At 36.4% G+C, this 14,862-nt stretch overlaps 1 protein-coding gene across 3 annotated transcripts in view; it reads right to left on the bottom strand.

Moving 5' to 3' along the window:
• The window catches only part of DOP1A (DOP1 leucine zipper like protein A), a 112,210-nt gene that overhangs the window by 25,817 nt on the left and 71,531 nt on the right, over window positions 1-14,862 (bottom strand). For all 3 annotated transcript variants that reach the window (XM_068551678.1, XM_068551677.1, XM_068551679.1), the window contains exons 15-22: window positions 13,470-13,744; window positions 12,218-12,370; window positions 8,587-8,687; window positions 6,924-7,183; window positions 3,384-5,373; window positions 2,434-2,545; window positions 2,145-2,327; window positions 617-742 (exon numbers count right to left, since the gene is read on the bottom strand). In XM_068551678.1, coding sequence (XP_068407779.1) covers window positions 617-742; window positions 2,145-2,327; window positions 2,434-2,545; window positions 3,384-5,373; window positions 6,924-7,183; window positions 8,587-8,687; window positions 12,218-12,370; window positions 13,470-13,744 — 3,200 coding nt within the window. The remainder of the gene's footprint in view (window positions 1-616; window positions 743-2,144; window positions 2,328-2,433; window positions 2,546-3,383; window positions 5,374-6,923; window positions 7,184-8,586; window positions 8,688-12,217; window positions 12,371-13,469; window positions 13,745-14,862) is intronic.

Raw genomic sequence — 14,862 nt, 5'->3', positions numbered from 1 at the left:
GCGCACGGGCTCCAGAGCATGTGGGCTCTGTAGTTGCAGCATATGGGCTCTCTGGTTGTGGTGCGCGGGCTTAGTTGCTCCACGGCATGTGAGATCTTAGTTCCCCAACCAGGGATCGAACCCGCATCCCGTGCATTGGAAGGTGGATTCTTAACCACTGGACTACCAGTGAAGTCCCAGAACACTTTTTTGAGCTTTCAAACCCACAAAGCAACAAAATTTTCACATACATAATCCAAAGACAACATATGAATTACATTTAGAAATGATTTAAGCAGTCACATTGTAATGAAAAACCAGTCAAGATGAAAATTTCTCTCCATATTCTTGCTCTGTGCCCTGAATGACTATCATTTAAAAAACACATTGTATTATATTACCATTTCTATGTAAAATACAGCTACGGTTTTAATATCATATTAATTACTTGTCTTCACATAAAATATCTTTTATATTTATTTAAGAAATTTAGGCAATATATCATTATCTAAACCTGTACACAAAGTTGTTGCCTTTCCACCACCCACCCTATCCCAGCCCCACTGCAACTAATGGAGAATTGAAAAATCAGCATGTACTCACCACATGTTTACCAAATGAAAAGACAAACACATACCTTGGTCCTAGTGGTGGTTTTGTTCTGTCTTCTTTCATTCCATACAAAGGCGATGGCAGCCATAAAGTGAACACCATGATTCATTGAAATGGGCCCCAATAATTCTAGGATCTGCTGTCTCAAGTTCTGAAAAAATTTAAGCAAATGACAAGTGAATTAAAAATTATGGAAGCATTAATAACTGGACTGCACTTTTAGTTTTTCTTGAAATAATATACAGAACTTGTATGTTTTACTACCTAAATAATGGTAGAGGAAACTTTAACAGTGTTAAGAGATGCAACCATGGTCATTTTAATTCAAAAGGAAAAAAAAAAACCCTATAATAGTTTAATCCAAACATCAGGACTTAAATAAAATTTTCTAATGACTTCTACCCTCCCCCGCGGTGCCCGGTGTGCTCCCATGACTCTCAGGTCTAGGAGCAAGATTAGGTAATTGCGGGATATCAATTTGACAACCTGCCATAGCGTAACATGCTTTTAAACATTCATATAATTTCCCTCTAAATATAAAGTAGAAAATTTGGAAAATACCTAAGAGTATAAGAAGAAAAACACTTTTTTTAAATCAACCATTAACCTCATGATCCTAAGAAAATCACTACTAACACATGAATTTTCTTTATTCCTTTTTCTGCAGATAAATTTTTTTTACATAATTAGAAATACAATATTTGTTTAATTATGTAACATCCGTGTTTCACTAAACTTTTAAGCACTTTCCATCCACTAAGAATTCTTCAAAACCACGACATCAGTGGCTACATAATGTAACACTGAACAGATAATTTATTTAACCATTCCCTTATTGTTTAGGATCTCTCTTTTTCCTGCCATTAAATAAGGCTATAATAAATATTTTATGTGTATATTTACATAATTTTGATTACCTTAGAATTCATTACTAAAGTAGATTACTAGGTCAAAGACTATGAAACTTAAAGATCTCTATACATATTGCTAAACTGTTTTCCAGGAGAGATTTGCATATTAAAATGTCAGCTTGAAATGTCCTAAAAAAAGGAACAAAGTTATAACATGTATGAATGAACCTCAAAAATATTATGTCACATGAAAGAAGCTAGATACAAGAGACCAAATAATGTATAATTCCATTTACAGGAAATGGCCAAAAAAGCAAATCGATGTACACAGAAAACAGATGAGTGGTTGATTGTGGTTAGGGATGGGAACCGAGGGGCTGCAGATGGGCATGAGGCATCTTTCTGTGGTGAGGAGTATGCTCAAACATTAGAGTGTGGTGACAGTACTACAGTTCTGTAAATTTACTAAAAAAACAAAACAAAAACAAAAACAAACATTGACTTATATATGCTTAAAAAGGGTGAATTTTGTGTTATGTCATTTCAATAAAATGGTTAAAAAAATTACTTGATAACTAATTACACAATCCATGCAGAGTATCATAAATACTACTCAAATTATTCACAAATTCAGAACATAATCTTTGGGAGAATCCTCAAATAGCCTCTTGAGCACCAAAGATGAAGTGTGAATTATCTAACCTTTGTGGCTCCAAGATTAATAGTGGTAACAGAGGCGGATGCAGCAATGGTTATCTTTTCCGAAGAATCGGCCTGATGCAGTACGCTCCAAAGCAGTGTCACAGAGGACATGATCATGTGAAGGATCGAGAGGATTCCACTGCGGGCTTCGAACAGGTGTTTCTGGTCTACATTGACCAAAAGCTATTAAAGTTGGGGGAAGAAAACATATCACTTCCTGAGGTTTACAAATGGGACTTATTAGGCCTCATAGTCTTTAAAAAGCAGTCAAACATTTGTGCGGTCTTACTTGGTGATACTGTGTAGTAGGGTCCAACAAACAGTAGTGGATAATGGCTGTGATCCCTTCCAAAAGGGTAAGAATCATATCTGGTGGAATAATTGATGCCATCCACAGAGGCCTGAAATAAAATGTATCCATTTGAACACAAGTTCTGTGAAAGAGAAGCTCGTGTTTTATCAGTAGTAAATGTCCAGCATGTGACAGGCACACAGTAAGTGCTCAATAAATATTATATAAGTAAATAACTAAATGAATAAATTAGGAGCTTTTTATATCCTCATCTAATAAAATAAGTGAGTCACACTAAATGTACTAAAGTTCTTTTTGGATAATAAATGCTATACAAAATAAATACAGCCAGTAAATCTCTAGCAACCATGTAATGGCAGGCATATCAATATTAAAGGATACAGGCAGTTTTCTTATATTTTATATCTAGTACCTGAGATTATACAGGAGATAAACCAGACACTAGTCTATTAAACATCTGGATAATTTTGACAGATTAATTTTGAACATGGCCTGGGGATACAGATAAAATTCACCACCAAACTATGAAAATCCTAAACGAGAAGTAAAATCAGATGGGAAAAGAATTATTTGTAATTTTAAATTAATTTTAGTGTGAAATTAATTTGCACTTAGATAAACATATCAGATAAAACCAGGGAAACCCTTTGCTGAGCTTTCTATTACTTTTGCCAGCTCCGTTAAGAGCATCAAAATTAACTTCAGCTCCTAGGAGAAAAAAGTCCTGTTTATATATTCCTTCTGTTTTCCACTCCTGCTTCTTTTGTTGATACTCTTCCTCAATGTTCTTCTTTATGAAAATAAGATAGTTTGTAACCTAATGATAACCACTAATTTACTTCCCCAAATCGCAACTGACTTACTAGATGATTAAGCAGCAATATATGTAAAAAGTGTTAATGACAAAATTAAAAATCATCCCTTACCTACTATCAGATAATCCTGTTTCATATTTGTACTGTTGAATTAGGTTATCTAGATTTCTGCAAAGCTGTAGTGTCACAGAAACAACCACTCTCTGCAGAACTTTTCCCATGTAAGGCAGAGTAGATGTGATTAAACCAATCCACTGTGGGTGCATCTTACAAGCACAGTGTTGATGTAAAGCTCGTATCACCGCACAGAGGAACATGCCTTGAGATGTGATTGGCTGGGCATGCAAATACTGAAGAGAAGTCATGGGCTGATGGGGATTGATGTGTTCCAGATCAGATACCACAAAATCAAAACCTGTTTCATTCTCTTCAGGGATAGTCATTACCCTGTGTTCTAGAACAATGAGCCTCTGAAGCACTTTAAGAAGCTGTGACTGGAGTGTGCTGCCATTGTCAAATTCATCTTCTGAGAAATTGATCAGGCTGTCCTCTGAGAAACCTTCTTCCACAGCAACCACGTTCTTACCTGCCATCTTTTCACTGTGCCATTTCTGTGCACTAAAGATAGATGACAGCAAACAGTGAAGAATCACTTTCTGAACTTTGCACTTAGATAACATATCAGAGATAAAACTAGGGAAACCTTTTGCAGAGCTTTCTATGACTTTTGCCAGCTCAGTAAAGAGGAGTGTCAAAATTTCGATGCTCATCATCTGCATGTTCCGATTGCCTATTAAATCTTGTGATGTGACCTTGACATGAGTTGGGTAATGGCTACGCATATAATATAAGCAGAGGGAAATAAGGATTTCTATGTACATAGAACTCCGGAAGTTATGATTCGAGTCCACAGGAATGTGACTATAAAAATCTTTGCCCATAACAGAAATCCGGTGTCTGGCCAATAGATTCTGAAGCAGAGACAACTGAGGAGTATATGCATTATTTACACTAGTGGTTGAAATGGCATTTACAAAAGCAATGGGGTTAGTTTTCAAGATGGCCTTGATGGCAGAAAAAGCATACAGAGTCCTTGATGAATCATACAACTGGAGATACAAAAGCACATGTTGATAGAGTGGATGGACGTTGAAATTGGGAGATTTCCGTGATCCTGGAGAACCCATGTCACTCTCAATTTCAGAAATTTCTCCCTCTCCACAGCTATACCAGTTCTCTAAATCCAGACCATCACTAAAGAAAACACTGGTTTGTTTGAGTTTTTCATTTGAAGTTTTTTTCTTGTCATCATCCTTTTTTCTGGCAAGTTTTACTTTAGGTTTTGCTCCTGGTTGTTTACCTGACTCCTTAACAATTGTTTCTTTCTCTGAGACCTTTTCTGATAATTTTTCTTTGAAGCTGAACTGAATACTACTGTGACTTCTCTGTCTAGATCTGGTTTCTGTAGAAGCAACAGCAGAGTCATGGAAAATCTGTGTGGTTCCTGAAATACAAGGTGAGGAGCTGTTTCTGGAGATTCCGTTCGGCGCACACTCACAGCCTTCCTCTGCAGACACAGACAAAAACTGAGAATTTTCGTCACTCGGCAAAGCCGTCTGACTCTGCTGAGCGGACTGATCTTCACTTTCAATCACTTCCTCGCCTGGATCTACATCATCGTCCTCTGGGGGCATGTCTTCCATTTCTAACTGAGATGGCGCTGATGCAGATTCTGCTTCGAGGCCACTGACGACTTTACGTATCAGGTCAAAGACCACCTGCTGAACATCCTCATCTGCGGAGCCTGCATTTGGCACCTGGGAATCCTCTTGTGCATTCACGTTTTCAGGATCAACTTCGTAACTCAAGTTGTCCCCAGCAGAGGACTGAGAACATCCAGAGTCAGAACTCTGAAGTATTTCTATCTGTTGGTCTGGAAGATCAAAATCAGACACAACCATTGGAATTGTCTCACTGCTGGTACTTAGAAGGGACAGTCTGTCACTTAATGGATTAACAGTAAGACTGAAGTTCTCTATTTCATCCATGGTAAGCGTCTTTTCACCATTTCCTTTCGATGCAATGAGTTGTACTTGGCTTACTGGCATATGAGAAAAAGAGTGAAGGAAAAATATAAAATATATTAAAATAACTGAAACGTAGACTGAACAAGATTTTTAATCATTACTTTCATTACCTCCTTATATTTTCCTATTAAAATATTTATTAATATGCTAGACTTTTTAAGTTAGAAAATTATGTAGATGACCATTAACTAGAATTTAATAGACAATTCAATACTAGAAGGCCTATTATTCAACTGAATTAAACAAAACAGCACATTTAACAGATAAAATATAAAACTTTGCCCTTATCCCCAAATACGACATCCTTTTAAAATTATTTTGTATACAGTTAATAAATAAATACATAATCTTCTTGATTTTAATAAAATTCAGCAAGCATTTATGAATTATCTAGTTTGAGTAAGGCCCTAAACCAGGAGAGGAGGGTGAGGGAAGGAAAAGACATCACTGTTCTCTCTAAGAAGTTTAAAACTAGCAGGGCATCACAAACATCCATTTCGGTACTTTTTGGGGGACATTCTTTTAGAGAGGCTTAGTTCCATGCAAGCAGTGCAAAATCAGATGCTTCAAATTCAGGAAAAGCGCCATGACACCACAGGTGAGGTCTGAGAATGATCTCAGAGGACAGATGAGAATTCAGCTGACAGGCGGGAACTATGGCAGGCAAAGCGCTAACACAAGAGTTCTGGCAATAAGCAGGGTAGAGCATGTTCTTAGAAGCTTCAGGGGAAGCAGTGGAAAGGTAGCTAGAGAAAGGAAGCAAGGCTCTGCAGAAACACACTGACGATGAAGCAGGAGCACGACAGTTTGGCTCTAGCTTCACCGCCTACCAGCTGTGGGACTGTGAGAAAGCCACAGCCTTCTAAGGCGTCAGCTTCCCGCTCGCTCAAATGACCTTTCATTACTGACCTCACGGGATTATTTGACAAGAGATACAAATGAAATATTGAGTCTTTTGTCCCTAAGGTGTAATAATCCAAGGGGGCCATTATCAGTGTATTATTACAGAGGGTATCATTTGACAATTTGTGAAGTGTGGACTTTATTCCAGCAATAGACAATATTTATCAAACACTTGCACTAGTCTCTGCACTAAACATGTCACAAACATTACTATATCTAACATTCACAATGAAGCCTTGAGAGGTGGGTATTATCATTCCTATTTTACAGATGAGGAAAATGACGCATGAAATATAAACGTGCATTATAAGCTTACTAAAGATTCCCAGTGAAGTATCTACAGAGCCTTGCAGGGCCAGGATTATAAACTCTGAAGGTTATTTGTTAATACTGAAGAATGTTTCTGCCCAGAGCTGGGCCGAGTCCTCCCCTGAAAGAAGCAACTGATAACAGAGATCCAAGTCCCCTGTGATGGTCACTGATAAGGTACATACTGACACAGCCCACGTGAGCACTGTTAGTGCACGCGGAGGGGAGAACATCAGCCCATGGAGAAATTCTCACGTCCGGTTCTCCTGACAATCACTGTTGTGTTCGCCTTTCATTTTATTTTAATAATTTAATTCTAAATAAAGCTGTTCTACTTCCGTGTGATATTCACCATTATTGCAGGAAAAGTTTTGCATGAAATGCTTGTCATTCTCTTCTCCGGGGTAACAGGGGGCCTTATTCCAATAACGTTCTGCTTGTACCCGCTGCACTGAAACCCTCTGAGTTTTGGGATGAAGCAAGAGCAGTAGCAGTGGTTCCAAAACTCTTGCAATATCATGTCTTTGCAGGACTTGGTTCAGCCAGGCTTGTCCCACAGAGCTGGTGGAACCATCGAGACTGTTAAGGCTATCTAACATGATGAACAGTGACCTACAATAAACACCAATAATTAAAACAACGAGCAAAATACCTACTTTAATTGTAACACTCTAATTTTTCTAAAATTAACATTACTATAAGTTGTGTTTCTTGCTTTGAATTAACTATTTTAAAGTAATCATACTTCAGAATAACTTTTGACCACAGCATTTTAATAATCTTAATCCCCAGTCTCAGTAGATACAATAAGAAAGGAGAAATAGTTTTTTCTCTTTTCTTGTGTTTTTTGAAATTTCACAAGCATACATTACTTTTAAAAGATAAATACTAAAAAACAGAAAAAAAAAAACAAACCTTAGACAATTAGTCTCGTTTTAGCAACATATTACTGTTCACATCACCAAATACTGAACCGTCTGCAAGTCAACACTACTTTCATGTTGGTCTGTGCCCCTCCGCTCCCATTCTCTTTACCAGTTGAAGCGATGTGCTTAATTCAAGGAAAGACCTTCTGTGAAAGGTGTGGAGGTATAGTTTGGAATCAGACAACCCAAGATTCAAATCTGGGCCATCCACTTCACCTCGTGTATAACGATCTTGGGCAAATCACTTAACTTCACTGGGGCCTTCACCGCCTCACATGATGAGGACAGGCGGTCATTAAATTACAGATGGTATCTGTAAAGTACCTAGGCCCAGGGCCCAGTTCATTACAGGGGTTCAACAGCAGACCGTTTTAAAATGGTGATGTTGCGTGAAAAACCACCAGCTGAAATAACATGCAGTAGAGTCCACATGTGATCCTGAGTGGGGCTTGAGCGTAGTTAGATTTGGGGCCACCTCTATGAGACTTGCTGAGACTGCTATCTATGCCAATGTATGTAAATTTACCTATAAATGGCATCTCCTTGGAAGTTACTGCAAATCTCATATTTGGGGTATGGGTCATCTATGTAGTCTAGACAAACTCTCAGGCAGTTAACTACAGATTTTTTTAATCCATGGAAGAGGTTTGTCAGTATTTTTGCTGTAGATTTTAATAAGCCTGGTTCAGGCAGAAGACAGAGAATGATTACTAGAGAAACACTTATACAATCTATTGTTTATATGAAATTTCACTGAATGTGAATATATATATAAACTCAAGAAGGCTGTATCTGTTGCTGTAACCCTGACACCTAGAATGGCTCCTGGCACATAGAAGTAACTTGATGAAGTCATCCAACGAAAGGAAGGGGCACTGGGTGCTCCAGAGCATGAAAGGTGAAAATCTGTTAGATAAATGAAAACGCCATGCCTTTTAATACAGCTTAGATTTTAAAAAATAATTTATAAATTCTCTTTATAAAATCGCAAATTGCTCTCTCCTATCCCTGCTCTCTCTCCCCTACCGAATAGGCCAGGGGATTCAAGAAAAGAAACATTAAGATATCAGAATATAAAATGTAACCAACCTGTCAAAAGACCGTGCAAAAGATGAAGACTTATTTATATGGAGGTCCCTTGTTAGATGCCACAGAACTGCAAATTTTGCATGTGCTTCCATCCTTATTTTCTGAGGGTGAATATGAGAGATTATTTTATTATCCTTTGAAGGTATTAAGTGATTTTAGTATAAACAAAGTAGTTATTTAAGACAGAGTATTATGTTGTATTATGTTCAATGTTCACAGAACTCCAACACACGATGAAATAAGCTGTGTTTTTTATGGAAGTAGAAAAGTGGAAAATACTTAAATATATAAAGAAATATTAAACCTAAAGGACCATCTCATGCTGCCACGTAAGTGATTATTTAGTTTAGGTAATCAGTTTACTAGATTACTTTATAACAGGGGATGGAAAAACCTAATAATGTGCACGTTATATTCTGAGTATAGGAAGCACTGTCCCCCTCATTTTAATATATAAATACACAGTAGTCAAAACTAATTTTACGGCACTATATACTTTGCTTTTGCTCCCAGAAATTACATGTTAATCCCAAATGAATTTATCATCACTTACAAAGCTGGTTTATTAGATTAAAATTTTTAAGGACCTAAAAAAATTATTTCTACAAGAAAAATATTACATCACTTTTGGGATTATTTGGAAAAGATTAACTGCTAAGATAACAATGGATAGAATAATGTAAAAATAAATTATTTAGAAAGACCAATATTTGGTATTAGATAATGAAAATGTGTTAATGGAAATCACGTAGAAATTGTTCTTGGATTGAAAGAATCAATATTGTGAAAATGACTATACTACCCAAAGCAATCTATAGATTCAATGTAATCCTTACCAAATTACCAATGGCATTTTTTACAGAACTAGAACAAAAAATCTTAAAATTTGCATGGAGACACAAAAGACCCCAAATAGCCAAAGCAATCTTGAGGGAAAAAAAATGGAGCTGGAGGAATCAGACTCCCTGACTTCAGACTACACTACAAAGCTACAGTCATCAAGACAATATGGTACTGGCACAAAAACAGAAATACAGATCAATGGAACAAGATAGAAAGCCCAGAGATAAACCCAAGCACCTATGGTCAACTAATCTATGACAAAGGAGGCAAGGATATACAATGGAGAAAAGACAGCCTCTTCAATAAGTGGTGCTGGGAAAACTGGACAGCTACATGTAAAAGAGTGAAATTAGAACACTCCCTAACACTATACACAAAAATAAACTCAAAATGGACTAAAGACCTAAATGTAAGACCAGACACTTTAAAACTCCTAGAGGAAAACACAGGAAGAACCCTCTATGACATAATTCACAGCAAGATCTTTTTTGACCCACCTCCTAGAGTAATGGAAGTAAAAAAAAAAAATAAACAAATGGGACCTAATGAAACTTAAAAGATTTTGCACAGCAAAGGAAACTATAAACAAGATGAAAAGACAACCCTCAGAATGGGAAAAAATATTTTCAAACGAACCAACGGACAAAGGATTAATCTCCAAAATATATAAACAGCTCATGCAGCTCAATATCAAAAAAACAAACAACCCCATCCAAAAATGGGCAGAAGACCTAAATGGACATCTCTCCAAAGAAGACATACAGACTGCCAAGAGATACGTGAAAAGCTGCTCAACATCACTAATTATTAGAGAAATGCAAATCAAAACTACAATGAGGTATCACCTCACACCGGTTAGAATGGGCATCATCAGAAAATCTACAAACAACAAATGCTGGAGAGGGTGTGGAGAAAAGGGAAACCTCTTGCACTGTTGATGGGAATGTAAACTGATACAGCTACTATGGAGAACAGTATGGAGGTTCCTTAAAAAACTAAAAATAGAATTACCATATGACCCAGCAATCACACTACTGGGCATATACCCTGAGAAAACCATAATTCAAAAAGACACATGCACCCCAGTGTTCACTGCAGCACTATTTACAATAGCCAGGTCATGGAAGCAACCTAAATGCCCATCGACAGACGAATGGATAAAGAAGATGTGGTACATATATACAATGGAATATTACTCAGCCATGAAAAAGAATGAAATTGGGTCATTTGTAGAGATGTGGATGGACCTAGAGACTGTCATACAGAGTGAAGTCAGTCAGAAAGAGAAAAACAAATATCGTATATTAACGCATATATGTGGAATCTAGAAAAATGGTACAGATGAACCAGTTTGCTGGGCAGAAAGAGAGACACAGATGTAGAGAACAAACGTATGGACACCAAGGGGGAAAGTGGCGGGGGGTGGTGGTGATGGTGGGATGAATTGGGAGATTGGGATTGACATGTATACACTGATGTGTATAAAATAGATAACTCATAAGAACCTGCTGTATAAAAAAAATAAATAAAATTAAAAAAAAAAAACAGAGAAAAAGAAATTGTAATATTACCAAAAATTTTATAGTCTTCCTCCAGCATTTGTGGAATCCTTCAAGTAAAAGACCACTGAAATTGGGATTGCGACTGTCTAAACTGTTTGTGATAGGTTAGAGGAGTTCCTGCTTTTTCTGTGGGCCTAATAAATGTTTTTTCAATGAAGCCTGTGTTTGTACATCAACCAATATAAACATGTAAAAAAAAGTAAGTAATAACAGATAGTTTTTTTTCATGGATATATAATATCTTTATTCAGCGCTTAGTATTTCTTTAAAATGAAATGTTATACAAGTAAACAGGTATATAATTTGTCCTAGATTTATACTTAATGTAAAGCAAATTACTACACTGAAATACAGGGCTCTATTTAAAATTTTCTGAACAATTCTGAAAGAATGTGTTGAAGTAAAATTAGAATTTTAACAGTTTTCTTGGAATAAACTTTTCAGTCCTCTCATTTACTCCTTCATTTGCCAGGTCCCCCTGCCAAATGCTGCATTTACTCTACACAATGCCTTTTTGAACATAACCCATTCAAACTCACTAGCATTGAGAACTTCTCAAAATGAGGGCAATCCACTTCTAAAAGCTGTTCAATAAAATCTTCTTAAAATTAATATTAGAGAGCAGATACAGGAAGACCACAAACTTCATTAAGTTACCCTGAACAGGTCAATCAGAATGATCGTTCTAGCTTCTTCTCAGGCCCAGTCATGACTCAGCCATCTTTACTCTAACTGACGTATGTATCACACTTCATATACATCAGGATACAAAATCCTTATTTTGGAAATTTATTATAAGGCAAATAATATAATCTCACATACTAACACTCTATAGCTTATAAATGTCATTTCACATATATTAGTTAATGTATCCACCAGTTTCATAACTGAGGCCACCGAATACATCTTTAAACGACCCAAGAACTTGGACCACCAACAACTTTAATCATCACTCCCTACAGGTGGTATCCTGAACCAAGAAATAAACCCAGCATTTGATTTTGGGTTCCTTGATTTTTCATATTACTGACGCTTATGTAAAGAACTTTCCTCTAAAAAGAATAGAACACATGTATTTTAAAGATTTGATGATCACTGAATGAATTCATATTATCTCTTATTCAGATACTAGATGAAATAATTTTCCTAGAGTTTCCTTAATTTACCTTTTAGTATAATGCGAGCAGGAGGTAGGGTGGGCACAGGATAAGAAGAGAAGAATTTACCTTATCTTTGTGGGTTAACTGCTGACTTATAACATCCTCACAGATGCTAGAAGAAGGAACCAAGTTATGTAATTGATAAAACAGTTCCACACTCTTCTGGTGGTGCTGAGGTGTCCCATCTCCCATCTGGTTCCACAATGTTAAAGCTACATGCTATAAAAAAAAGATGTAAAAGTCACAGTTACAAAATTGCAAATGGAAACTTATTTAACAGACATTTCCTATTAGGTACAAACAAGCCTCTGACTGCCAGACCTGGAAGGTCTTAATACTCATTATGCCACTGGAATGAGATTTAAAAGTGCAGATTTCCATCTGCTCACTTTCTGGTCCAGGCTTTTAGAACCTCTTATGATAGTCCTTTAATTATATTTATCTTAAACAGCAGATATGTAATCACTTTTTACAGGGTCCAGATAAGACCCCATTTCACTATTTTAGAGATGCTTAGTGAAGTGATGCTAGAATATGTTATCTTTAAGAGGATATAAATCCCACATTGAAGGCGATTTAATGTTTACAGTTATATGCTGCAAAGTGAAATATAATTCATAGTCCAAATATGCAAACTACTTAAAACGTACAAAATAGGTTGTATGTATTTCAGTGCTACACGTGTTAACGCAGCACTTGATGATCTATGACAGCATTAATAAAAATGCAACAATCATCAGGGTTCACCACAACATTGTAGAAGCCAGCTCTAACCTAGCAGGAGGAACTATCTGGAGGGGCAGAGTAACTTGAAATTACATTAAAATTAAAAAAAAAATTTTATATATAAATAATCTACCTGCTTAAGTCAAATACACTTGATGTTCTTTCTATGTAGAGGATATCATATGTACTGTTGTGACAGAGATCAAAGACTGCATTTTTTTTTTGAATGACATCATGCATCACAAATGATCATCAGACAATTCAGAGTCAGAAAACTTTTTCTGGGTGTTTTGGAGAGCTGAGGTTGCACTCTACGAAAAGCAAAAGTGTCACGACCACTTTATCTGGGAATACATTTTACTGTATAAATGAACTTTTCTCTTTACCCTAATACTCCCCTCATCCTTATCTTTTTTCTCCTCAAAACTGGGGAGAAGACTGGCCAAGCAGCACTGATCAAGTGTGGTGTCTTTTCCTATATGGTATGATATTAAGAGCTGTTTAATTAAGCCTGATTATCTTCTTTAAAATCTCTGCTACGCAAATTAGCTCAAGTATCACCTTAGTCATGAATGTATTTCTTAGAGCTCACCTTGAAAAATTCAGTCTTCTCAGCTATGTATCTCAGATTGCCCGGAGTGAGGGGAGGTCTAATAACCACAGCTACTCTTCCCTGGTTTGGACTTAAGGGTTGTGCAGGCTCCACACTGTTGATGTTTTCCCCAGTGACCATGGCCACCGACTGAGTCAATCCTACCAGATCCATCACTAGTGAAATCGCAACGCTCTGCACACTGCAATCACTTGCTTGGCTGCAAGCGTTCATCAGCGTCTGGAGCCACAGTGGAGGCTGCACGTGCTCCCAGTCTGAAACAAAAGCCGGAAGCCAGCACAGTCCATCACACTGAACCTTTCACGCACACTCTATCTTCCAAGTTAATTTCAAAACACAAAGCACTTCTACCAAATAACTTTAGGCCTTGCTCGGTGAACAGAACCATGGTTTCTCACTTAGACTAGAGCTTCAAGAAAATAAAGCAGCAACAGGAATTTCATAAAATTTTTTTAGTATGTATTTTTCTTATGCCAAGTCATACAATCTATTTTCTGTCCTAAAAAAAGTTTATTAATCAATTAACATTATGTAGTACTCACTGCACTATGTGTGTGCACTATGTATGTGTGTGTGTGCGTGTGTGTGTGTGTGTACATATATATATATATAAATAAAAATTTAAATGAAGGTAAACACATATGATGCTAGTTATAATAAAGGAAATCAGGAAATTTTCCAACATATCAATCTCCCCATAATGACAGTATTTCATTGAAAAAAAAATCTACAAATTAAAATAAAAGTTTTATTATATGTTCTGGTATAATGTTATGTCATAATCCTAGTTATTACTTTAAAATGTATATCTCAGAAATAACTAATTTTCTTGTCAACTGCATTATTATGAACTTTCATCAAATCTTTAACCGTGGTCATTTTTAAGTCTTTTGTCATTTACAGACAGTTCTGGGTGTACTCTGACGCTTTTGCAAATATGTTCCTATAAAAGGGTTTCATCTTCAAGAAATTCATGGAAAAGACTCTGACAAGTACAGGTTTCTGGTAACTGACTGTACTGCTCAACTGAATGAATAAGCATTTTCAGAACTCTAATGAAAAACTGATGAACTCATAAAAGTGCTAACAAAAGATCAAGATGAAAAAAAAATATTAATTACATGGGACTGAGTGAACTGATGAGGATGAGTATAATTTTTGTGACTTTCTGTTTGAATTAATAAAATTAAAAAAAATCCCACAAGGACTCAGAGGCAAAGAATATACAAATCAATTTTCACTGCAAAGCAAAGGAGCTGTTACAGTGGAGGATTACTGGACTGAATGTCAATATTATGACATAGTATGAGTGTGTTTCATGTTTGGTAATTGCAATCATTGTTGCTTTTGTTGTGGTCATCCATGTACAATG

The sequence above is a fragment of the Eschrichtius robustus genome, chromosome 9 (genome assembly GCF_028021215.1).
Source record: "Eschrichtius robustus isolate mEscRob2 chromosome 9, mEscRob2.pri, whole genome shotgun sequence".
In the NCBI taxonomy this organism is placed as follows: Eukaryota; Metazoa; Chordata; class Mammalia; order Artiodactyla; family Eschrichtiidae; genus Eschrichtius; species Eschrichtius robustus.
Note: the sequence above shows the minus strand (reverse complement) of the source record. Positions and strands in the feature narration are given on the sequence as shown.